The sequence below is a fragment of the Bactrocera tryoni genome, chromosome 1 (assembly GCF_016617805.1).
Source record: "Bactrocera tryoni isolate S06 chromosome 1, CSIRO_BtryS06_freeze2, whole genome shotgun sequence".
In the NCBI taxonomy this organism is placed as follows: Eukaryota; Metazoa; Arthropoda; class Insecta; order Diptera; family Tephritidae; genus Bactrocera; species Bactrocera tryoni.
Window position 1 is genome coordinate 21,390,255 of NC_052499.1, and position 25,478 is coordinate 21,415,732.

The 25,478-nt window shown below is 35.2% G+C and overlaps 2 protein-coding genes across 4 annotated transcripts; both read right to left on the minus strand.

Annotated features, from left to right (window-relative positions):
* Positions 1-2,663: 2,663 nt before the first annotated feature.
* On the minus strand, positions 2,664-21,417 carry LOC120780233 (putative tricarboxylate transport protein, mitochondrial). Of its 3 annotated transcripts, none has more exons than XM_040112505.1 (5): positions 21,332-21,417; positions 5,170-5,440; positions 4,261-4,387; positions 3,977-4,200; positions 2,664-3,913 (listed from the first exon to the last, which is right to left on the minus strand). In XM_040112505.1, exons 2-5 carry the CDS (start codon positions 5,369-5,371, stop codon positions 3,510-3,512), a joined length of 957 nt encoding a protein of 318 aa, XP_039968439.1. In that variant the 5' UTR covers positions 5,372-5,440; positions 21,332-21,417; the 3' UTR covers positions 2,664-3,509. The 3 variants fall into 3 exon arrangements, with proteins under 3 accessions (XP_039968439.1, XP_039968423.1, XP_039968431.1); XM_040112489.1 differs by lacking the exon at positions 21,332-21,417 and adding an exon at positions 16,307-16,436; XM_040112497.1 differs by lacking the exon at positions 21,332-21,417 and adding an exon at positions 14,974-15,247.
* Positions 21,418-22,626: 1,209 nt separating this feature from the next.
* On the minus strand, positions 22,627-25,386 carry LOC120766642 (tricarboxylate transport protein, mitochondrial-like). Its single transcript, XM_040092262.1, has 4 exons — positions 25,125-25,386; positions 24,927-25,053; positions 24,634-24,857; positions 22,627-23,742 (listed from the first exon to the last, which is right to left on the minus strand). Exons 1-4 carry the CDS (start codon positions 25,237-25,239, stop codon positions 23,312-23,314), a joined length of 897 nt encoding a protein of 298 aa, XP_039948196.1. The 5' UTR covers positions 25,240-25,386; the 3' UTR covers positions 22,627-23,311.
* Between the last annotated feature and the right edge of the window lie 92 nt (positions 25,387-25,478).

A 25,478-nucleotide genomic window follows, 5' to 3' on the forward strand; every position in this document is an offset into this window, starting at 1 on the left:
CTCAATTCGCTAACTAAGTAAAGATATAAAGGAAGGAAATACGATAAAATTAATATCTTGAGGGGCCGTTCAGTATAACGAACTATCGCAATAACGAATTGTAGGTTTAATGAACAATTAGAATTATCTTATTGATGTTCCCATATTACGAACGCTAATGCCCGATTTCACAGTCCATACTTAAGTTCTGCCCCAATAAAATCTTAGCTTAGCATTGCTGCAGACTGAGTAGTCGTTTGCGTTTCACACGTTTCAAATTGTATTATGATATATGGCAACGTTATGGGCAACATGTATGTATGTTTTACAAATGTCATCCACAAAATATGTTTGAAATATTTAAATTATAACAGACAATACATAAATTTGCGAGGAAAGTTATATCGAAAATGGATGAAAACAAGAAAAGAGCCCCGAATTTCACCGCTAGCGAGTCGTAGCACCTATTGGAACTGGTGAAAATCCCAATCCGATTTCATATTTTTTACAAAAAATAATTTTTAATTTCTTAATTAATTAAAAAAACGTAAATTTTTTTCCGAACTACGCCAATTTGTTAATTTTTGATATTTTTCAAAAATCGTAGGTCATTGTATAGGTTATATAAAAACAAAATCTTAAAATATAGCTGAAAATATACCTTATTATGTCCTAAGAACTTTTCATTCGGGGCGTTTTTTACGTGGCGGGTCCCAAACCCAACACATAACCCTGTGTAGGGGATATTTCGCCTTCGGACGGATGCTCTTAGGCTACCCAGAAAATACTTGGTCTAAAAACGGAAGTCGTGAGCTGCTTGAGCCATATGTAAAAGAATCGTTTCTGCCTACTCCCAAGTGAATGGCGATCAGAGAGCTTTCCTCACTTGCGTGAACTTCTACACATGGCTCCATCTAAAAGAGTGCTGGCGTATGCCGATGTTATTGATATCATCGGCCTCAACACCCCCGCCGTTAGTTCTGCTTTCTCCAGACTGGACAAGGAAGCACAGATAATGGGTCTGGCAGTGAACGAGGGAAGACGAAATATCACCTGTCATCAAGCAAACAGTCGTCGCGCTCGCAACTTGGCTCCCACATCACTGTTGACAGTCATAACTTTGAAGTTGTTGATAATTTCGTCTATTTAGGAACCAGTATAAACACCACCAACAATATCAGCCTGGAAATCGAACGCAGAACAACTCTTGCCAACAGATGCTACTTCGTACTGAGTGGGCAATTGAGAAGTAAAGTCCTCTCTCGACAAACAAAAACCAAACTCTACAAGTCCTGTTATTTGGTGCAGAGGCTTGGACGATGACAACAACTGATGAGTCGACGCTGCGAGTTTTCGAGAAAAAGGTTCTGCGAAAGATTTATGGTCCTTTACGCGTTGGCCACGGCGAATATCGCATTCGATGGGACGATGAGCTGTATGAGATATACGACGACATTGACATAGTTTTGCGACGAAAGCACCCCAGCTCTGAAAATATTCGACGCAGTACCCGCCGGGGGAAACAAAAGAAGAGGAAGACCTCCACTCCGTTGGAAGGACCAAGTGCAGAAGGACCTGGCTTGGAGGCTTGGAATATCCAATTGGCGCCACGTAGCGAAAAGAAGAACGACTGGCGCGCTGTTGCTAACTCGGCTATAACGCGTAAGCGGTGTCTACGCCAGTAAAGAAGAAGAAGATAGGCTTGTCTTTCTGAATTACATAAAAAGCATTCGGGGATTTTTACGATAAGTGAAATTATTCAACAAAGAAGATCCATAAAATTTTATGTGTCGAATCAAATTTCTGGCCTTCGGTGATAATAGTTTGTTGCGAACAAGTGTTTTTGATTGGTACAAATTATTCAACGATTAACAGAAATATTGGTGAAAACTATTTAGAAAGATCATTTGGGCATAAGAAAAGTGAAATCACGATTGGTTCCAAAATTACTCTTTTTTTTCGAAAAACAGCGTCGCGTTACCGTCTGTGAAACAAATCTTTCCGTCTTCAAGGATATCAAGAAATTTATTAATAGTGGCGATGAGTCTTGGATCTGTGCTTACGACCCGGAAGTAGACGATCAGTCTGCCCAATGTCGTGGCAAAAGTGAGTCGAAGCCAAAAAACCACGTCAAAGAAGGCCAAAGTCAAGGTTACAGTTTTCTTTGATTATCGTAATGAGGTGCAGTCTGAATTCCTTCCGACCGGCAAAACTGTCAACAAGGATTACCATTTGAGTGTTATTCGTTGTTTGCGCGAAGCTATTCGTAAAAAGAGGCCAGAATTATGGGCCGACAACTCTTGGGTTTTGCATCCCGCATTGATTCTTCGTGAGTTTTTCGACAACTTTCAACCAATATCGTGTCGCAACCACCGTATTTGCCTGACTTAGCTCAGTGTGACTTCTGGCTATTCACCAAACCCAAACGACCGCTTCGGAGAAAACATTTTGAGTCAATTGAAGCCATTAAACGTGAATCGCTACGTGCATTGAAGGCTATTCCGGAAATTGACTTTAGCAACTGTTTCGAGAATTGGAAAAAGCGGTGACGACTAGTTTTTGAAGAATAAATTAAGAAGGTAAATATATCGGCTGCACCCGAACTTAGCTCTTCACTGCTTACATATTTATATACTTATTATATATTTTTTGATTAAAAACAGTTTTAATATCTTTTTCTTTAATTTACAATTAACAGACATTGGTTTGTGTCGTTTATTTTACAAATGTTTAAGTAAATGCATCATCAAATCAAATTACACCATATAAATAATTATAATTTACAAATGCAGGAGACTGTGTACTAATATATTACACATATAGATTTCTAAAAAATCGCTAGAATGTTTCAAGTAACTAAAGACACGTTGTGCCATGCTTTCGTTTATAAATATTTACATATGTATACACATACATATGTATGTAGACAACAATTAACGGTTGAAGGGGCATAATGACACTATTCAAGTTTTAAGCTACATTAATTACTAGAATGCAACTTTTCTAGTTGTTCACCGCGATCATATACATAATATGTATGTATGTATTTAAGTAGGTATATATGTATATGGTATATGTGTGTATATTTGGCCCAAGCTAATGTTCAGTTCAACTGTCCTGCATGTACATAAGTCCGTTGTAAATTCTTCATATTTGCTTAATGATGAAAATCTATACGTTAATTTATCCATTTAAATTGTTGTATGAGCCCGTTTAATGGCTAAATTGACTAGGAAGTAATTGCTGTATATATTTCATTCACATCTGCATCTACATGTATATGTATATGTAAGTATGTAAGTGTGTAACTTCCATTCATTTAAATCTACTCTACATTTTAGCTAATTAACAATTGTATCTTCATATACATACGTATGTATGTCCATGTTTGTATGTATGTATGTGGGAGAACTGCAGCACGTGATCGCATATATGGACATGGTCTCGTTTACTAAATTATTTTACAACAACTTTCTATAAATATTTATATTTTCGATAAGTTGCTAATGCTGGTGCCATTTTGTTGTCTATTATTTCCAAACCTTGTTGAACAGATCCATGAAGGAGTCGTAAATCATAAATGTAATGGCCACATCCAAGCAGACACGACCCAAACGTGGCACTGTGCCCTTGTAGAAGGCCGTTACGCCCTCATTGCGCCAAATTTGCAACGCACAATCAGCTGTGTTTTTGTACTTGGATGCCTCCAAACCCTGCATACGTGTCTTCACCACATCGAGTGGTGTATTGCCAAATACCGAGGCGGCACCAGCGATCGCACCAAATGCGCCCACTACCAGCTTGGGCACGGTCTTTTCGTGATCACCGCGTTTATAGAGATCCTTCAATGATTCCATAACGAAGAAGCGTATCGCCTGATTCGAGCCCTGTTTAAGTATGGTAGGTGTCAAACCCTTATATACACCGCCCAGACCTTGAATGGCAAAGAAAAGTAATAAAAATCATATAGAACAATAAAATAAATTTTAGTTCTCACCTTCCTGCTTCACAATTGTGCTGACGCCATGGAAGAAACCGCGGTACTGTGGATTTGCGCTGCGCTGATCATTAATGAATTTCACTTTGACAGTCTCCATGGGTGTGACGGCCAAAACAGCTTCGCACACGCCAGCACCAAGACCACATAAAAGTTTGCCCGAATTACTGAGCTGGTTATTGGAATCGGCCATGTTGCTGCGCAGGAACTCAAATGCACCAAAACTGTAATAAAAAATATATTAGTAAAAGTAGAAAAAGGAATCGACTCTAATGTAAACCCACCGCGCTGCAGATTTGGGAATACTGCCATAGATCAGCACACTCAAGCCACGATACAAACCAAAGAAACCATTAGATTTGATAGTCTTCTTGACGCAGTCGGCAATGCCATTGTACTTTTTGTTGGCACCTGTAATTGAGTAAGGGATATTTAAAGTTTATTGAATTTTGTTAGGTTTTAGACCTTACATTGAGGTTATGTATTATTTATAGAGGTAAATTCCTAGATAAGTGGCACGCGATCATGTCAGTTTTTTTATGAATCCCGTTCAGATACCGCGAAACGGTTACCAAATAGGATAAACTGACAAAAGTTCAGAATTTCGTATTGACAGACAGTAATTACTTTGAAATGGTGTGAGTGGTGCCATGTTTGCTCATTCCGGACAACAAGTGCATGGGTGAAACCAATTCACAGTAATAAAAGTTGGACATTTTCTGCGAACCTGCTCTACAAAAGCTCTCATAACAATTGGAATGGAAATAAACTCTACTTTCTGGGATCTTTCGACTTTTCGACTAGACGGTAAATGGAGAAAGACATAATAATGAACAAGCTCTACTATTCCGAATTATTTCACCGATTCTATGCCAATTTGCAGAAATAACGGGGATTTGGCGAAAGGAATATGCTTCTCAACAATGAAAAGCAACTGGTTCATAGCTTGATCTTAAGAGACGCTATATTGGGAAATATATCGCAATATTAAAAATTGGTGAAGAAGTGGAAAACAAAATATAGAAGAATTTTTAATTTCGAACTTGGTTTTCTGCACCCAACCTTAAGCCTTGACCCATTGTTCAAATTTCAAAAGTAAAAGCAAAGTGTACAGGCATTAGCATACTTTGACGCCTGACACACCCATTTTTGGATGACATTAAACCTTCAGCCAAACGTTCACTTCAACTTACCCTTTTCGTCCAACTGCAATTGTGTCTTCACATATTCGGTGGGAAATGTAATACAAATTTCAATACCGCCGGTAATACCGCCTGCCACAATACCCTTCAGGCCTTTGTTACCCGCTGAAGGTGCTGCTGCGCCAGTATTTGTCATCCAGGGTCGCTGCCCGAAAGGGTTTACAAAGGCTGTTGTTAATCCTCGGCGCTCCATGATTGATTTTTGACTGTGCGAGTTTTCGAGTTATAAAAGTAGGTGTTTAAGTGGAGGGGGATATGTGGGCTATAAAGAAAAGAAATGAGTGGACTATTAGTAAAGCATAGATAATAAGTATGTACAAGAAATGAACTTCTCTCTTGTTTTTTGCAGAACATGTCTGGCTCTTGGCCAAATTTTAAGTTATACGTAATTTTGTTTTTATTTATGATTACTTATTGCTGTTTTCCTGCCTCTACAATCTAATAGAAAAAAGAGAAAGTTTGTATTCTCTTTATAAATTATAATATATGTATATATATATCAATTTCTAATTTTAGCATCAAAAGTAACCTTGAACACCTAACCCGGAAAGCTAGCAGTCAGCTGAGCAATATTTTGAGTTACGAGTTATGCTATTTTGTTTGTTTGTTAGAAGTAATTTGCTTTAGAATTAAAACTTTGGCATGTATTCGAGCGCACCCACTTTTCATTTTCCTTTATATTTATCTATTTCGTCGTACAGTAAGACCTAAAAACCCAATATCACCTCGAAGACTATTTTGATTGCAAACAAAGTTGCCGCCGAACAATTTTAAATAAACCGACCACAGTACCTTATGTAACCGACATAATGATGCTTAGATCCGATTGTTTAGAATTTCTTACCTATATTATATAGAGCCTTTTCTTTAGACCTATTAAGATAACGATACGTCGAAATGATACACTCATTTTAGTACACGCTCTCAGACTTTTATTTGTAGTTGGAGCAACTACAAACGCGCGGTCGGTCTTTATGTGTACCTCATAAAACTGACAATGAATGAACTCCGTCAGAAAACGGAGCATTTTAAAGTCTTTGTCATCACTAAAATTTTTCAGAAGTATGATATTTCGACGTATCGTTTTATTCTTCCAGTGGTGTAAAATAGCGTTATCTTTCAAATGTTAAATGTTGCGTAATATGTAGTAGCTGTCAAGCTGACATTGGGTAACACCAAAAGCTCCGTCAGTATCGGGAAGGATCTCTCCGAGCCGTTCGATACCAAACGAGGTTTCAGACAAGGCTACTCTCTTTCGTGTGACCTCTTCAAATGACATTCTTCGAAGCCTAATACTCTCTCCTAACATCATTTGTCGATATGAACTACAGCGACGGAAATCATTAAATTGGGTATATGGATTCCAAGAAGATATGGAGAAATTATTTTAAAATAGAGTTTTGCGGATATCTTTTTAGATGTTCCGCTTTGCTTATTATAATAGCGTGTGAGATAAAAAAGCTGCCAAAAAGTGACGGGTACAACGCCCCTAGAATATCTTTTGAACTGTTGCAAAATTTAGTCCTCTATAGTATTATTTCTACTTTCACTTCATTATTGGATCACTTTTGGCAATGAGCCGTATCTTTTTTTAGCTTATTTTGGTAATTTTTTATTTAGTGGGCGTGACAGATCGTTGCCCATACAACGAGAAAAGTTTCTACTTGATATATATTCAAATGTTTATAGGATTATCATTATGATATATACATAAAATCATATATGTATGTATATATATCGAATAATTTCAGGTGAAATAAACATATAAGCAAGCTATATGGGCTACTATAACCATAATCTAAACAACAAATTGTTATTTACCGATAAAAGCATTGAAATTTGCGTCAAATAAAATTAATCAAATCTTGCTAAAATTATTTAAAACGCTTTTACTAATCTTTTTAAGTGCTTTATTTTCAATTATGTCTTAACCCATATACTTCCTTCATAAAACAATATTTTATATGCACAAAGTATACAAATATCACATATAAATGCTCATAAGCATATCAATTTGTGATAATCTTGGAACCCCTTATTGGTTTCTTTTAAGTGTTGTTTGGTACGACAATTATATATCGCAGAGTTATTTGTCGGGGATAAAAATAGTTTATATAAGAAAATGTTTTTAATTTTTTCTCGCCTAAAAAAACAGAAAAAGCAGGCATTATGCTATGTTATGTATATACTTGTATATTAAATTATTTTTAAAAACTCATGATGACCAAAGAGGCATTACTAACTTCTCATCGTTCTCTTAATTCTTCGTGAACTCATAACTATGTATACTATTCATAGCCAATGTTTTATGCTTGTATAAGCTATGACAATGTACGAAACAATTCCGAATACAACCACGCCCACCTTCCATATAATATAATATAATTTTCAAATTATCTTAAAGTTTGACAACTTTTCAACAATCAATGCTACCATAGAAATGACGAATTCCGTGAGAAGAATGCGATTTCAGTACGTCATTTCAATAATTCGTCTGTGTGGCAAAGCTTTATTCTTGAAAAATTCACATCACATAAAGTGCTTGAAGAATGAAAATTTAAAATGGTAACAATAAGCAATATGGGACTAGAATCAAGCCCTTTTTCCATTTGAAGGCCTCTGAGTTTTCTAGCTTTACTTTGCAGTTGATAACGCAATAATTAAAAATTTTTAGAAACAAAATTTAGTTTACATAAATATCGACGCTGTATTTATATACATCTCTTAAGAGTTAGATAGTTTTAGAGTCCTCCAAAAGCTCTAACTGTATTCTGTTGGCAAGGTATCTTTATTAAACTTGCATTTTAGTCTATAAACAAAGAATTGAATGTACTTAAAACATCTCTTGCAATATGTTGCTATAGAGTATAATAGTTTTGTTCACCTAACGGTTGTATCACCTAAAACTAATCAAGATAGATATAGGCTATATATATATATATATTTATAAATGATCAGGATGACGAAACAATTTGAAATCCTTCCGTCTGTCCGTGCAAGCTGTAACTTGGGAAAAAATTAATTAATTGTGATGAAACATAAAAAGTTTAGTATTGTAGATAGGCGTAGTCGGGCCACTGCGACGCCACCGCCGTGCCCTCTAATAGATTTAATGTATATATAATATCTTCGAAACCATTTAAGCCATATCATCCAAATTTACACAGGATAAATCTTTTGGGACCTTATTGAAGAGTGAAAATTGATGAAATCGGATGATAACCCTGTCCACTCGCCATGTGTCAAAAACATTAAAATTAACATCCAGTATGTTATAAGAAGGCTTTATAGGAGCCGGTGTCAGCCTAACTAATAGAAATCATATACATGGCAGTAGTAGTATTATCTATGTGTCAGCCACAGTAAAGAAAGACGCCTCCAGTATATGGATAAAACTTTGCACGAATAGTGCCTTTGATACTTAGTCATCTTATGACATAAAATTGTCTAAATCGAACCAAAAGTGTTCAAGCCCCATATATCGAAGATGTGGACCCCAGTGCCTGTAGTGGACTTTTGACTAAAAATATCGATCAATCCGTCAGACATATTATTGCAATTCAGAGAGAGCCCTTTCCCGATAATAATATGCTAAAAATGAATTGAATCGGGTTAATACTTTCCTTAGGCCACATTTACCTAATATAAAGATTTTCCTTCCGCATAACTTACATATATTCTAGAGTATAATATCGAAATTATGTGAATTTAGTCTACGAATTATCCCAATCGCCATATCCTACATACAAGTATAATGATTTTTATTATTCCAACAAGCTTTATGCCGAAAATTTCTGTCCGTAAGTGAGTTATTAATTTATAAAAATGCTTAAAAATATGTTCTCGAGCATACCTGAGTGATGTCAAAAATTTGTGTAATCAGCAATCCAATATAGTTATTTCCTTCTTCCCGCCCGTCTTTGCCTTTATGTTTGTTATGTTTATCACAAAAATTTAGTGAACATGGAGTTTAGCGATTAACACATATGGAATTGGCTTATAGTGAACATTAGTCCAAACCTCATTTCCTAATGTTAAAGAATAAACAAGAAAAAACGTTAACTTCGGCTGCACCGAAGCTAATATACCCTTCACAGGTGCATTTCTTTTAGTAACTATGTGTCCAGTTTGTATGGAAGCTATATGCTATAGTAATCCGATTTGAACAATTTTTTCGCAGATTACATAGCTGCCTTAGAAAGTAATCTATACCAAATTTCGTGTATATATCTTGTCAAATGTAAAAGTTTTCCATACAAGAACTTGATTCCAATCGTTCAGTTTGTATGGCAGCTATATGCTATAGTGGTCCGATATCGGCAGTTCCAACAAATGAACAGCTTCTTGAAGAGGAAATTACGTTTACAAAATTTCAAAACGATATCTTAAAAACTGAGAGACTAGTTCGACAGACGGGCATAGCTAAATCGACTCAGCTCAACATACTGATCATTTATACTTATATGTATATACTTTATAGGTTCTCTGATGCTTCCTTCCGGGTGTTACAAACTTAATATATCCTATTCAGGGTATAAAAAATGTTTTCAAGGTTGCTTGTAACAATCATAGAACTATAAGAAATGCACCGGTGTTACTGTGTTTACTAATTTTGATAACACAATTTTAATAAACCAAACCAACTTATGTATATCAAACCAAATTGAAAACTAACAATAGGCTATCTAATATTTTTTATATTGACACATAAATGCACTTGTAAATGCAAATTAATAAATAAAATATACATATATACATACATATATATATAAAATATATATATATATATACATATATATATACAGGAATACAGTGTTGTCAACTGAATTATTGATTAATTTTCTAATCTCTTTATTTAATCTGCGAAGTACTGCAGAAATTTAATGAAAGTTGACATATACAGTTTTATACATATTAATAGAGAGGCATTGTTAGACATATAATTTTGTAAGCAAATCTCTTGACTAGGTTCAAACTTTACTAAATCTCAACGTTATTCCAGTATTTTGCACTCCGCTACAAACAAACCTGCATCCAAACATCATCTGACTTTATAGAATAAGTTAAATTATATTTACAAAATAAATCAAAGCAACATTTACCGCCTTAATGATGAAAATGAAAAACAATATTTACTTTACTAAGCTGTTTTCAAACCCGACAAAAAACTATCTATATATGTATATAACACACCTGTTATCGCAATCTTGTACAGCACCTGTCTGCAATGACGAAAAACAACCGCGAAATATATGCTATAACAAAGTAGTGGAGAAATGGATTAAGCTATTATAAAAGGAAGATTAAAGCAACACCATTGCGATAATTCACAATTAAACGAAGTGTTAATTGGTGCTTCTGCAGAAACTTACTATGTACAATTCCGCCACTTTTTAATTGACTTGATTAAGCATCTGTATATAAGACTAGGAAAGCTTAGTTCGAAAAGGAGAAGCTAAAAATTTAGCAGAATTTGTGTGCTACTCCAGTTATCTTAGTTAAAATCTCAACCCAATGACATTGAAGGATTTAGCCATGTGTAGAAGTAAATGTAAGTGAAGAAAGTTCTCTGAGCGCCATTCACTTAGGAGTGGTCACAGCGATTCATATGACTCAAGCAGCTCCCGACTTTCAGTCTTAAACCAAGTATCCTCTGCGTAGCTAAAAAAACATCCGTTTTAGGGCGAGCTTAAATGAGAAGGCGAAATATCCCTCCCCAGAGTTGTGCGCTGGGATTTAGTCCCGCCACGTAAAAAAACAACCTGAACGAAAAGGACAAAATTGCTTCGGATGACAATCTTCTACAAAGATGTACAACTAATATAAAAAACCGTGCCGTTAGTTTTACTTTCTCCAGGTTAGACAAATAAGCAAAGCAAATGGGTCTGTCAGTGAACGAGGGCAAGACGAAATACCTCCTGTCATCAAACAAACAGTCGTCGCACACGCGACTTGGCTCTCACGTCACTGTTGACAGTCATAACTTCGAAGTAGTAGATAATTTTAATCTTGGAACCAGCATTAACACCTACAATAACGTAAGCGTTGAAGTCCCACACAGAACAACTCTTGCCAATAGGTATAGCACCTGGACTGAGTTCGGACTGAGTAGGCAATTGAGAAGTAAAGACCTCTATCGACGGACAAAGACCAAATTCTACAAGTCACTCAACATCCCCGTCCTAAGACCGTTCCGAACGTTTAAGAATTCCAAAAGACACCAAAGTAAATGAATCAGCTGGTACTTCATATACTTACATATGTATTTATAACTTTTATGCTCTCGGATTTTAAAATTCTCGCCATTGCTAAGTCATTAATCAGTAAATGGCTCTAACGATCACTTCTATCTTGATGGATGCATAAAAATTAAAATATTTCATATTGAGCGGCTTGTGTAGATATTTTCAACAGTCTTTTATATTTTTCCGTAATTTTCGTTGGTGAATTTTTCACATTTTTACCCTCACTAATAAAGGCTCATTCAGCTAATACCAAAAATGGTCAAATGGGGTTGGTGATGTGAATATATAGCCTATCCCTTCCAAACGTCAACCTCACCTTCACGCGGATTTGTCGTTGTTCACTACGAACGAGACTCTGACGACCGAGTAAAGGCGGTATAACCATAGCACCATAGCACCTGCGAGGAGGAAACTCCTACGCCATTGTCATCCTAGAGGCGAAACCGGTAGCCCCGGAACTAGGCTCGGATGCAGAAGGCTAATCACCTACTCATCTTAAACCCTTTGATTACCGAAACCGAAGTAAACAAATAAAGACTCATTGTACAAATAATTAAAAATATATTAATTTTTTCATAGTTTTTACTTTTTTCTAAATCTTATTAACTATCTCACCTGAGCGTGACCTAACCGGACCTGACTTTCAAACTACCTTACACTAAATAAGATCAATGAAAGTTTGTGAATATTTACTGCTGTTTGCAGCCTTATAAAGCATAGAACTTTGTTTTGTTTCGTTACAATAGAACTACGTCTGGCCTACTTTTTTTCTTCTGGAACAGCTTTCATCAGTTCATTATTAACGTTTATCTAAATTCGTTTAGTACCCTTATATTTGTTTCAGTATCATGGGGTTTGGTTAATATGACATTAGCTAATATTTGTCATAGAGATTTTTTTTACTGTGGCTTTAGCTAATATTTGTTTAATTTATTCAGCATTATTCAAATGCACACATAGTTCTGCTTATCCTTTTAAGTACTAACCGCCTTAACAAATTCATGGAAATTAATTGGTCTACATGCATTGACGTGCAGTTTAAGGTAGAGTAGTTTAGAATAGAATAGTGAGAGCATATAACCGAAGATTGCTACTCAAGTATGCAGAGGACGTTAATGAGAGTTTTGATAAACATTAAAAGCCAAAACTTTGGTTATCTCCTTGAAAAACTAGTCAAGGTTATTTAATGTGCATATTATATAACTAACCAACGACAAATTTTCGAAGAGCAATAATTTAAATGGACATTTTTCGACTTTGTCGCAAATCAGCATCGACAAAAAACTGAAGCAAATAGACACAACTGATAACGAGCACGCAAAATTATATGTCTTTTCCATGTGACATATCTACACAGGTACATACATACAGTATAAATATGACTGTCTATTTACTATATATTTTAAGTAAACAGACATACTTTCCTAGGTATTTAAGTACTATATGTGCGTAGGTTATTGAGTAAATTTACCTTGATATATATTAGGGCGGATCGTTAGTAAACACCAGTGGAAGAATTCAACTCGCATTACTATTTCAGATAAATGTTTGTCACCCGATTACCCCATTAGAAGAGTCTCATAGAAAAATTAAACTAATGTTTAGATTTCATTCTGAAAGACATTGCTGAAAATGTTGCTAGTAAATGCAATAAAATCACTTATCATTACTTTTAAATAAGGTATTTCAAAAATAACATATGGTAAAATCACTAGAGTAATCATTATATCAAAGTATTACTATCAAAGTGACCAAAACTATTTCCGTAAAAGTCCAAATCTGCAAAGTATCGCAGAATTTTAATGAAAGTTAATAAATATATACAGTTTTTTACATATTAATAGAGAAGCATTGTACAGGGTTTGTTCGGAAAGTAATAGGACTGATTTTCTTCCGCCGCAACTACTTCAAAGCGTGCGCACACCGACTGGATTCGGCCGCTCGTTCGTTAGCTAGGAAAATCAGAGGTACGTCATATTTTGTGTGAAAATCGGTAAATCTGCTACAGAGACGTTTAATATGGTCAAGCAGGCTAACGCAGATGTTGCTTTAGCAAGGAGTAGTGTATTTCGGTGGCACCAGATCATTTTGGAGGGCCGGGAAGAGGTCGCTGATGAAGTCCGGAAGAATGAAATCCAAAGTGAAAACGGTGATCATTGTCTTTTTTGACATCAAAGGCATCGTCCACCATGAATTCGTTACTCTTGGACAAACCGTCAACACCGTCTTTCTCGTGAACAGCTACCAAAATTAACACAGTTGACGAAGTTAATACACTATTGCGACCATATTTTATATGAAATTTTCGAACTGCGGCCGCCATGCAATCATTATTTTTTAAATACATTGTTCAAATATTGAAGACATGTTGTTCTATCGTGTAACTGTGAGCTGCCTATACACATATATTTTTAGAGTTTCCAACACTTTTCTACATAAAGTCCGGCAAATTAAAATCGTGCGTAATTTTAGGACACCATTTATAAATCAATAACACAATTACTGCCAAAAAATTTTTTGTTAAGTCCATTTTTTCCTCATAGTTTTTATCATAAAATCTAAAGAAATCGTTATAGTGCCTTGAAATTTTAAGCAAATTTTTATGCAGATAACAGCGTAACCAGAAAATACTATCAAATTCATTTCGTGACATGCCGCGTCACATAAAAAGCATTACTACTTTTAATGTCGAACAACCCGTGTCGTACGATTTGGTTTGACCCGGCAGCCAATCTGTTAAAGCATGTTCGAAACCTTGTATGCTTTTACCACGAGTATAGCCAGTATCCACTGATTTTCACACCTGCTCTAGTTCTCTCGTTTTTCTTCATTTTATTTATAGAACTTCGCGCAAATGAGATTGCAAATTATAAATTTATTTTATTTTTATACAAAAAATGAAGATTATAAATAAATTTTATTTGCATTTTCAATCAGAACCAAAATTTATATGTGAAATGGTCGACCACATTTCCATCGATCGGCTTTAAAAATATTTATTTCCACATTAAGCACCACCCTGATACTTATATATACATACATATGTAAATATTTATAAGCAGGCTTCAGCGTCACACCATACAAAAAGACTAGTTGATACATTTATTTTTCATTGCTCAGCTGTTTGCTTAACAGTTTTGTTTTTATTCACTTTTTGTTGGTAAAATGCTGGCGGGCTGTTTGAACGAACCGCTAAAGCACGGCTGCCAAGATAAGCTTAATGGAGAAAGCTATTTTCTGCCAGACGAAGCTACATACATATGTATGTATATTATATTTTATGTTCTACTAAATTTTTAATTTTTTTCCATTATGTAATTGAATTGGAAATTTAAATATATGAGTATACAATATACCCCATTTATACATACATACATATATACATACACATGTACATACATACTTATGTATGTGTATGTTAGGTAGTTATGAAATATGGCGCTCATGCTGAAAAAGACTACAAAGTACCGTGGCCATGCAATTTAAGGAAAAATTTTATTTTATTGATTTATTTTCCATTATTATTCCATTTTTATTATTTTTCATTTACCATTTCACGTTTTTACACTGTTTTACTTTTCTCTCTCTATGTCGTTAATGAAATGGCGAGGTAACTTCAATTATGTTGTCTGAGGAGATAATAAAACATTTCAATTGAATTTAGTCTCTGTTGGTTGAATTCAAATATTAATTTAGAGTTGACAGTGGGCAAATGACTAAATTGCTGGAATTTTGCAATGCATCTCTATGTCGCTCTACCAATGGATATGCAGACATACAGCACAGCTTCGTGCAACTACGGGAATTAACAGCGACATGACACTTCTGTAGAATACTCAAGAATTGATATGTACATACATATGTAACATTTTAAGCTCTAAACAGCCCTTTCTCAACTTTTAATGCTGAAGGTTTGCTAAAAATGTTTGACTGGTATGGATGTGGTTCTCTGCAGTAATAGGCAGTTGAAGCTAGTTTTCGGTAAATATTATTTTTCTACAGTTCGAATATTACGGAATTTCGGGTTTAATTTTTTGACATATGGAAAGAAAAACATATGAGAGAATTTCCCACATTGATGTATGTATACTTCGCAGCAGGGTTTCACAATATTTTTGAGAAATGGTTATCTTCAGAATTTCCACTATATTTAGTGAAATTACTAAATTACATTTTTTTTATTTTTTATTCGCAATTATCAATGATTTATGAATATATCGTCACCTAAAATGCAAATTCAATTTCTTACGATTCTCTCTATATACATATACATATGTACATATATATATGTAACTACCGCTGTCAGATAAAACCAATATATTACCATTTTCTAACTAAAACTCAACTTTTATTTCAATATGTGTAGTTTCTATTGTATCGTTTTTCCTTCGCCTGCAAACTTATGAGAAGTGATGTTACGTTATTTTGCCTTTTAGGTGACGATACATTCTTAATAATTCTTATTTTTATTTTTCGTGGTTAAAATATTCCCGTTTTAAGCCAACTTTTCAGGACGTCTACAGAACTCGGTAAATTAAAAAAAATATTGAAATATGCGCTCGTAAGACAAAAATTTAATAAAATTACAAAGTGTTTCAAATACATTTCGTAAACGCGACACTTTGTACCAGCTTGCATTGCAAACTTTCCGGTTTTGTTATCACTCTCATGCAGAACTAAGCAATGTACTAAGTACATATGTACATACTAGCATGTACATATGTATGAGTATAAGTATAATAGAACTCAATTATTTTACACCTTTGGTAGCTCTATATTGCTTTTCACTCAAAACGGTTGTCAAAAACCAAAAAAAAGAAATATTTTTGTAAATTTTTTTATTGAAAAAAGTAAAAGATAGAAAAAAGAATACTTTCACACACCTTCCAAAGGTTGATTACGAAAATCGATTTGAAATCCGTCCGAACAAATTGCGCGCGCTTAAGTAACCAAATAAATAGCACACGCACCGCTAGTGTTGGCGATCGTACGATACACTGTACTTGTATGAAAGCGACTGTTGCTGCTAAGGTCCCCATACCGCTTTGAAATTGGAAATATTCATACGAAACTCTCCATAAAAATATATACATACATACATACATATGTATGTCTGTATGAGCGCTTGTACATTGGTATTTGTGTAAGTTTGCATGTGTGGCAGCTTGTTATTATTATTGTATTGGTCAGCTCTTTCCAATTCCAAATCAGAATTTAAACACTAGGGCACATACATACATACATATTTACACTCACGCACTCATACATACACATATATACATATATAAGTTTATATTTGCTTGTATGCTTTACTCGGCTCGCGCTGAATCCAATACAAAATGTGTGGTCACAAAGCCAAAGTGGCGACCACTTCATACACGAGTATGTGCTCTTGGAAAAGGGAAAACAAAAATGTCAACAAAAGTCCAAGTTGCTCTCAATTCGATAGCCATATGCGCCCCAATTTACCATAAGCAACCATACATCATACATACATACATACAAAACATGAGTACACACAAGTACAAATGTATGTACATATGTGATATATACTCAGGCAAAGCTAATACAACAAAAGGTCTGTCTGTATGAAGCGACTTGCTTGTTGACTTGCCGGTCCAAGTTCAACAACTCAAAGAGCAGCATGTCAACGAGCGCATCGTTCCTATGAGAGAGTAACACAAATCGACTGGCAAAAGCTACCTGCTGGATGGTGATCGTCATTAGAAATAATGTAGTCGGCAGCACGTCTGAGAGTTGGTCCGGAAAGCTTATACTTTAGCAACCAGAGCCGATGGAAAGAGCACAGTGAGTTCGGTGAGGTATAGTACAGCTGCCCATCCAAAACTTTGTTTTTGTAATTCCATTGAATGTTTCTACTCAGTCGTTGCATTTGCTTTTAAATATGTGTTCAAGTTTGTACGAGTTTTTGGAGAAAATAAGGCATGCTTTGTGTTTAAAAATGAAAGCTTTTTGCTTTATTGCACAGTGGCACATTTCATAGAAAAACTGTAACAAATTTTTTGTTTCTATGAAATAATTTTCTTTAAAATATGTAATCAGTATATGAACAACAAAGAGAAAGAGCAGGAAAACGTAGAACCTGCTCCGAAGATGGACGTAGAATATTCTATCGATGGCCGTGCTTTTTCGCAATAAGTGCTGTGTGTCGACTACTTGGAAAAGGGTCAAGTCGACGCCAAATTTCCACAAAACACCATCTTCCACTGTGACAGCACATTGGCTCACACCTCCGAGCTCGCCAAGATCTCTTTTGCAACAGCATAATCTCAAATACATCGTCTACCAATAGGAATGATGAGACTTTGACAGCTCTTTGTTGCCAGGTTTGTTTACGAATTTTTGTCAAATATTGTACAAAAACGTTTCAACGTTTGGAAATTGTCCAAGAATATTACGCAAATTTACGTTCTCCGGTGGTAACTGTAAGAGTTATTCCCCAAAAACACAGTCCGGCCAGATAAGACACATTTCTGTCTTAACAATGCCGAAAATGCCGTTACCGACAATAGCGAGCGTTATAACACATTGTTGACCGCTTTTTTTCGCGGAATTTAATGAAATCGACGCGGGCGATCTCTATTTCCAACAAGACGGTGGGCCTCTTTAACGTCTAAACATGAACACATTGTGTACAAAGTTTGGCGACTCTTTAATTTCGAAAAAATACACCCTAGGGTATGTTAAATCAAAGGTTTACGCCATGCAGCCAGCAACGCTCGAGGGGCTCGAAGACAGCATTCAGCGCACTATAACCGAAACTTCAGCCGAATTGCTGCACCGGGTCATCGAAAACGGGTGGAGATATACAAACGGAACCATGATGGTCATTTGGCTGATATTTTGTTCAAATCATAAATGGCAGAAAATTATCTGCATAACCAAACAAACAGAACTCGTTTGAACCAATTATGATTAGCTTCATAACAAGAAAGGATTACCTCTAATGCAACCTCTATTTCTTGTCTAAAGATTCAGACTCGTACAAATCTGCAATTATGTCGTCCCCACTTTTTAGCCCATTTCAATGTGCTGTCATGCCGCTGACTCTGCCTGCTCCTAAAGCATTCTAAAATCTTAGTTCCTATGCGAGGGTCTAACTTCAGCTTCCTGCCATTCCTACCGACTCCCAAGGACTTGCCAACCGTTGAAATGGATAGCCGCGCTTCTATAAGGGCTTTTATCCTAAGTTTCGAGGTGAACGATTTCGTCACTCCAGGTAATGATCCACTCAAAATTATACACGTAGTTGAGGCCGGTTTCGACTTTCCTTCATTCTCATCCCTGTCCCCTGTTCGAACTCTATCCGCCTCCCACATAGTACCAAGGCTATCTCTGGCTACCTGATGTTGCAATGTGGCAACTGACAACTTGATCGTAAAGTTCGTCATATTTGATGTTATACATACTCTGAACGTTTTGACATACGGCCGCTACTTGTGTTGTTAACAGTAACTTGAAATATTCATCTGGGCCAAAAAATGGAATAAAATATAATAGCAAACGTTTTCGCGCGATTATTTTTTATAACTTTGGACGACAATTATTCCAGCAACAGCGCTTCGATAAAATTAATTTTTTTTTTGGCGATGAAGCTTAATCAAATGCCAGTGTTTATCGATGGTATGGTGTATTCAACCGTCGCTGCAGATCACTTCAAAAGGGATTTCGTGAAGGTCGCCCATGATCATTTCTTGCTCCGAAAACTACTGATGCTATGCGCAAAGTAATATTGCCAGATCGTCATATGACCTATCGTGAGATAGAGACAACTATATGTATTAGAGGGACCAGCATACATTCAATATTGCATGGACATTTGAGTGTAAAAAATTTGTTCACGGTGGAGCCCACACAATTTGGCGATCACTCGAAAAAAACGGCTCGTGTGATTGCTCGGGAGAAGAGTTAAGAAAATACGATAGCGGTGCTTCTATGAATTCGTGACAATCGTGATGTTGAAACGTGTAAAACGCACGAAAGTAAAGAGCAGGCGACCGTATGGGTGTTTCAAGATAAAAAGTTAAAAGTTAAAAGTTTTTCGCCCATGAAGCACTCCCCAGCAAGTGGTTGCCTGTTTTTTATCACAACTGAACATATCGCAACCATGCCATTAGAATAACGCAGAACAGCAAATTCTAAGCAGTAGACAATAATTTGTTGGCCAATTGTCTTTCAAGAAATCAGGAAAACATGTTTTGGAGATACCTCAACAGAGTGATAAAAGTGAAAATTGGTTCAAACGCATGCAAATGAATATAAGTATATATTTGACTAGGAATAGGAAAATATTTGAAAAAAAATAAAGCGATTTTCGATTACTAAAATTTACTTTTGTTCTCTAACCACGAAATACAAAAGACAATCTACGTACAAGTTGCGTTTCAAAGTAAACAGGACTTAAAAAAAACAGAACAAATGTTTTTTTCGGCAAAATCAATTTATTTTATTCAAAATAGTCTCCTTCTGCTTCAATCGAACGAGTGTTTTAGCTCGTTGGCCGATATGGCCGCCAGTATGCAAGCCTTTTGAATGGCCTCTAAGTCTGCATAACTCTTTCCTTTCATGAGCAAATGCTATTTTTTGGAAAAGGAAGAAATCGCACAGTGCCATATCAGATGAATACGGGGAGAGATTAATGGTTAAAATGTGATTTTTGGTAAAATAATCGTCCTTCGGTGGTTGGATTCTGAGCAATTTTTGGTCATCAGTCAATTTGTGCGGAACAAACCGTGCACACACCTTTCGTAAGCCCAAATGTTCGGTCAAAATGCGATTAATCGATGTTTTGAAGATTTCAATTCCATTTCCATGAATTTCAATGATGATTTCGGCTAATTGTTGATGAATTCACGCACAGTTTCGATGGAATTTCCGGTGATCACGGATTTTGATGGGCCCACATGTTGATCGTCATTTATGTCCTCACGACCACTTTGTAAACGTTGAAACCACTCGTGCACTCTGTTACGGGATAGGCAATCATAGCCATAAACTTGTTTCATCAATTGAAACATTTCGGTAAAAGTTTTACCAATTTTAAAACAACATTTAATGTTGGCTCTTTGTTCGAAGCTCATTTTCGCACCGATAACACAAACATACTGACACTTAAAACGCAATTACTTCACTTCCATTTAATGAAATGACATGAAATTCTCACTGGACAATCGATAAAGATAGCAGATTCTTACGCCAGTCAACATATAGATGGCGCCAGCAGGGGGCGCTAGATTCAAAAAGTCCTGTTTGCTTTGGAAAGCACCTTGTATGAAGGTGTTCCTTCTTACCGTCGAAGGCGAAAATAATTCTTTTTAGGAAGAGTTGTCATTTTATGCAATACTGTATTTCTCAGCCAACTAACTGTAATTCAAATGTAATAAATTCAACATTTTATTATATTTTATAAACTCGATTATTCGAGGCTCATCATAACAGTTTTAAATTTAGGATTACTTAACTTCTGTAATTCCGTCTACAAATTCACGAGCAACACGTTAACTATCAACTACTCACTTAAATTGTACAACAATGCAACCAAAATATAAAATGCTTAGAAAGTAAGTCTACACAAGGGAGAAATAAACAAGCGGCACAAAAATGACAGGCAACGCAATCCAGAAGACCGAGACAATAAACCAGTCAAGCACTCATAATTCACTTGGGAAAAATTAGCAACGCATAATTACACATTTAACACATATACATTTTCATATGTACTTATGATTAATACTCGCGTAATTAGAAAAAAATTGCAAATATATATGTATAGTATGTCGGCGCTCTGATCAATTTCAATGCCAATGTCACATTACGTATACGCCATGACAAGCTCTTGCTTATGTGAAACTTTAACATTACACTAATTAAAAGTTTTGGAAACTTACTTCTATAATATTTTCACCGGAAAAAAGGAAAAAATGTAGACCCGCCACGCGAACCCAACCGGCAGTTTAATACTAACGCCTACAAGCAATGTTTATAGGTCGCCAGAGGTGAGTTATGCATGTAGGTAAGTGATGAGTAAACTCAGTGATTCTCAAACTGTAGCAGTGTGTGCGCAACTTAAAGAACTAACATACGAAATGCGCTCATCATAGAGCGTAGTAATGTTCATAAATATTTTGAACCCCTGCAAAAGGTAATGACAGTCAAATCACATACACTTTTAACTCCTACAATATGTAAATGTGTATAAACCAATTTAAAGACTAGACGGCGCATGCGTTAAAATGAGGAATACAGCTGATTACTTCACGGACCCAGTAGCCGCAGCATGAATATCAAGCAGTGAAAATATCTTTAGAGGAAGCGCATATGAGCTAATCGACGAAGGTTTACCTAATATTATAAAAAAAAATAAATCTAAGCGATATCAAAATAACCGGAGTAGATAATTTTCGAATTCTTACGAATGAAGTTTAACTAACAATACATTCAAAGAGTAATTTTTATGCAATTACTCACTTGTTGTACAAAATTTTCCATATAAAGTTTTATGCACGGGCGGAGCGAAAGCTAAAGGAACGATCTATATGGGCAACTTTGGTTAATAAGATGTTTTATTTTCATAGTTTTCATTGATTTATTCCATAAATCGATTATTAAAAACTTTTTAGTACAAAAAAAAATTTAAAAAAAATAACATACAAAAATGGTAATGGTATTTTTGAAGCTAAAATTATATTGGAAGTTTTTCTTGGGATATATTGCTGTTGAATAATGCATCAAAGTTAGAATTAAACAATTTTGATATTAGTGTTCTTAGACATTCCTAAGAAAGTGTCTTCAAGTATGAGCTCTTAATTGTAACGAGAAAGTGCTCTTCCTAACAGTTTCTGACTTTTACCTTATTAGCAGAAAGAAAAATTCTAATCTTGCTTCCAACTACTTGAAAAAATATTTCATAGATTTTGTAGGAAATCGTACGATTTTTCGCAAACGTAGGCGTTTAAAAGATTTTTTTGTCTGTGAATTTTAACACTCAAAGAAAAAAAGTCATAAATCGGAGAACTCTTAGTTTTGTTGGAAACTTAAAAAGTAGTAAAACCGGTCGAAGACAGTATGAAAGAAGCCAAATCGTTAAGGGGGGAGGAGAGTTTTGGATTTTTTTTTTAAGTCTTAAAATCTCAAGATGATTGTGTCTAAATTTCAAGTCAATTACCACAGATGTCAAAACTTTAAAGCGTTTCTCTCACAACTCAAGTTTTCAAAACTGATGCCACTTATAACTTCAAATATTTATATTATTCAAAATATCTGTCTGCAATACTGAATTGTGGGCGCTGAACTGTTAATCTAGTTATACTAATCTTATGCCCATTTGTCATTTAGATCATTCCATGCTAACAAAAACGATTATCAGTGGTTTGCTCCGGTTCATCTGCGCCTTCTAGATCCGCTGTTCGTGGTGACAAGATCAATCCAGCTGCAATTCTGCAATGACAATAAACGAATACTATACATAATGTAATCAAGATTTTACGCTTGATTTTAGTTACCTAAGCATTTTTCTTTCTTTGTTTTTATTATTGTGCCAAAAAATAGTTCCCATGCAGTAAGCCACAGTTGTTTAAACATCATCATTATAAATTTAATATTTATTCAACATTTAAACATTTGTATGTAGTATGAAAAATTCTTGTTATCAAAAGCTACAGCTTTGTGTATATCCAAAAATTAAATTAAATTTGACAGTTATTTTTAATACGAGTATGAATTATTTTTAATTTTTTAGCACTAAATAAAATCAGCAAACCGCTGTTTGAGTATTCAAATAATATAATCTCGCAATATTCTAACCATTTAACTACACAAATATATTGCAGCAAATCCAACAACGATTGGAACTTAATGCCAACACCCAATCAAGTTTTCCCTGTGTTTCCTTTCAACATTTCTTCCAATGCATCAAAAGCTTCCATATATACATCGTAAAGTGTAAAAATTACGCTAGCTTGTAGAGATAAACGTATTAATCGTGGCACCATGCCTTTATAGAGTGCTAATACTCCCTCGTTACGAGATATTTTCAAGATGCAATCGAATATGTTTTTATATTTAGACGCTTCCAAGCCCTGCATGCGTGTTTTTAATGTATCAACTGGAGTATTGGCAAGCACAGCGGTACCGCCAGCCATAAATCCCACCATAGCTATCATCCATTTAGGCGGCTTCCGAGTTGGGTCATCACCTTTATAGAAATTTTTAAATGTTTCCATTATAGGGAATCGTATTGCATGATTTGAACACTGTCGGAGCAACGTCGGCGTAAGACCCATGTAAATGCCATGAAAACCTATTTATATGAGAATTAAAATATTAAGAAGAAAATAACAATAATGCAATGCAATAAATGGAATGATTCAACAAAGAGATAGAAATTTGACTGTTTAATATTCTTCTTAACACAAAACGAAACCGTTTATTTTAGCCTGAACAGGATATACATATTAAGTTTTCGTACCGAAGAAAGCGTCGGAGGCTCTACAAAGTATATAGATATAAATGATCAGCATGACGAACAGAATCGTTATAATCATGTCTGTCTGTTAGTTTTTGAGATATCGTTTAAACACGTCATTTCTTTTCCAACAAGCTGCTCATCTGTCGATTATGGCATATTGTAGATGCCATACAAACTAAAAAATCAGGATTATATTATTGTATAGAAAAATGCTTTATTTGGCATAGATTATAGTCCAAATCAGCGGTACAATCTCCGAATAAATTGTTCAGATCATATCAGTATATCATATAGTTGTCTTACAAACTGATAGATTAAAATCCAGCCCTAGTAGGGAAAACTATCTGGCGAGTTATCTTCGCTAAATGTGGCTTAGCAACGGTTTAATATCCGAAAAAATGTTCCGATCGGACTACTCTAGCATACAGCTGATATACATACAAACTGACTGATCAAATTAAATTCTTATATGTAATGTGGTTGCTGTTACAGCCGCAGAAAGTATCCCTGACCTAATTTGGAAGAATGCTTACAGTTTGACAATTCTTGACCAGATAAAAATCATGGTCCGTTCCGGTTTATGAAGGAAATGGTCGGTAGCGGTATTAACCGAAGTTAAGTTTTTATTGTTTTACACTATAATTATCTACAGTTATTATGAGTAAATCAACCATAAACAGAATATATAAATGAAGAGTGGTATATTTGCACATATGTACATACCTTCTGTTTTTATAATGAGACGAGCAGCATGAAACATTCCACGAAATTTTGGCTTCTCACTACGTCGATCATTTATAAGTTTGACTTTCAAGGTTTCCATTGGTGTTGTCACAAGCAGGGATTCCACTATTCCGGAACCCAAACCACATAAGAAGCTATTAAATGTTGAGAGTGACTTATTTTCGTCAACAAGATGTGACTTGAAAAATTCAAAGGATCCAAAGCTACAAGAAAGACATAAATTGTTTTTATATGCACATGTCTTGCATGAATTCTACCTACTGTTTGCTTACCATACGGCAGTTTTTGGCATGCTTCCATAAAGCAATGTGCTCATTCCACGATATAGCCCTAAAATACCATATTGTTTTGTGGTTTTCCTAAAGCAATCTATCACTCCGCTATATTTCTTTTTGTCACCTGGTTTGAAAAGACTTCTTGCTTATGAACATATTTAAGTTCCGTGAATTCCTTGGTGATATTTTGTATACCTTTTTCATCTAATTGCAGTTGTGTTTTTATGTATTCTGTTGGAAATGTAATAAGTACGTCAGTACCACCAGCCATGCCGCCGCATAAAACACTTTTCCAGCCTTTATCACCCATTGAAATTTATAATAAATTCACTTATTTTTGAAGTTGTCGAATTTTTTACTAATACTTCATTTCATAATTTAATTATATAATTTTAGGAGTGTAATAGTGATAATCCATTGGACTATTTATAATATTATATTTGTTATCACAGTAGAGTTTTACTATTATCTAATATAAAAACAACAATGAGCTTTTGAGCAACGTAAACAAAACGCAGCTGATTTGCTTTTGTTAGTGATGGCAATCGG

What these genes read in the sequence shown, in the direction of transcription:
- LOC120780233 (XM_040112505.1), bottom strand. Translation starts at nt 5,371, where the DNA reads ATGGAGCGCCGAGGATTAACAACAGCCTTTGTAAACCCTTTCGGGCAG. An exon ending in ATTGCAGTTGGACGAAAAGG is followed by an intron (nt 4,388 to 5,169) that starts GTAAGTTGAAGT and finishes ACTCAATTACAG; the next exon opens with GTGCCAACAAAAAGTACAAT. An exon ending in ATTCCCAAATCTGCAGCGCG is followed by an intron (nt 4,201 to 4,260) that starts GTGGGTTTACAT and finishes TTTTTATTACAG; the next exon opens with TTTTGGTGCATTTGAGTTCC.
- LOC120766642 (XM_040092262.1), bottom strand. Translation starts at nt 25,239, where the DNA reads ATGGGTGATAAAGGCTGGAAAAGTGTTTTATGCGGCGGCATGGCTGGT. An exon ending in ATGCCAAAAACTGCCGTATG is followed by an intron (nt 24,858 to 24,926) that starts GTAAGCAAACAG and finishes TCTTTCTTGTAG; the next exon opens with CTTTGGATCCTTTGAATTTT. An exon ending in TCTCATTATAAAAACAGAAG is followed by an intron (nt 23,743 to 24,633) that starts GTATGTACATAT and finishes TCATATAAATAG; the next exon opens with GTTTTCATGGCATTTACATG.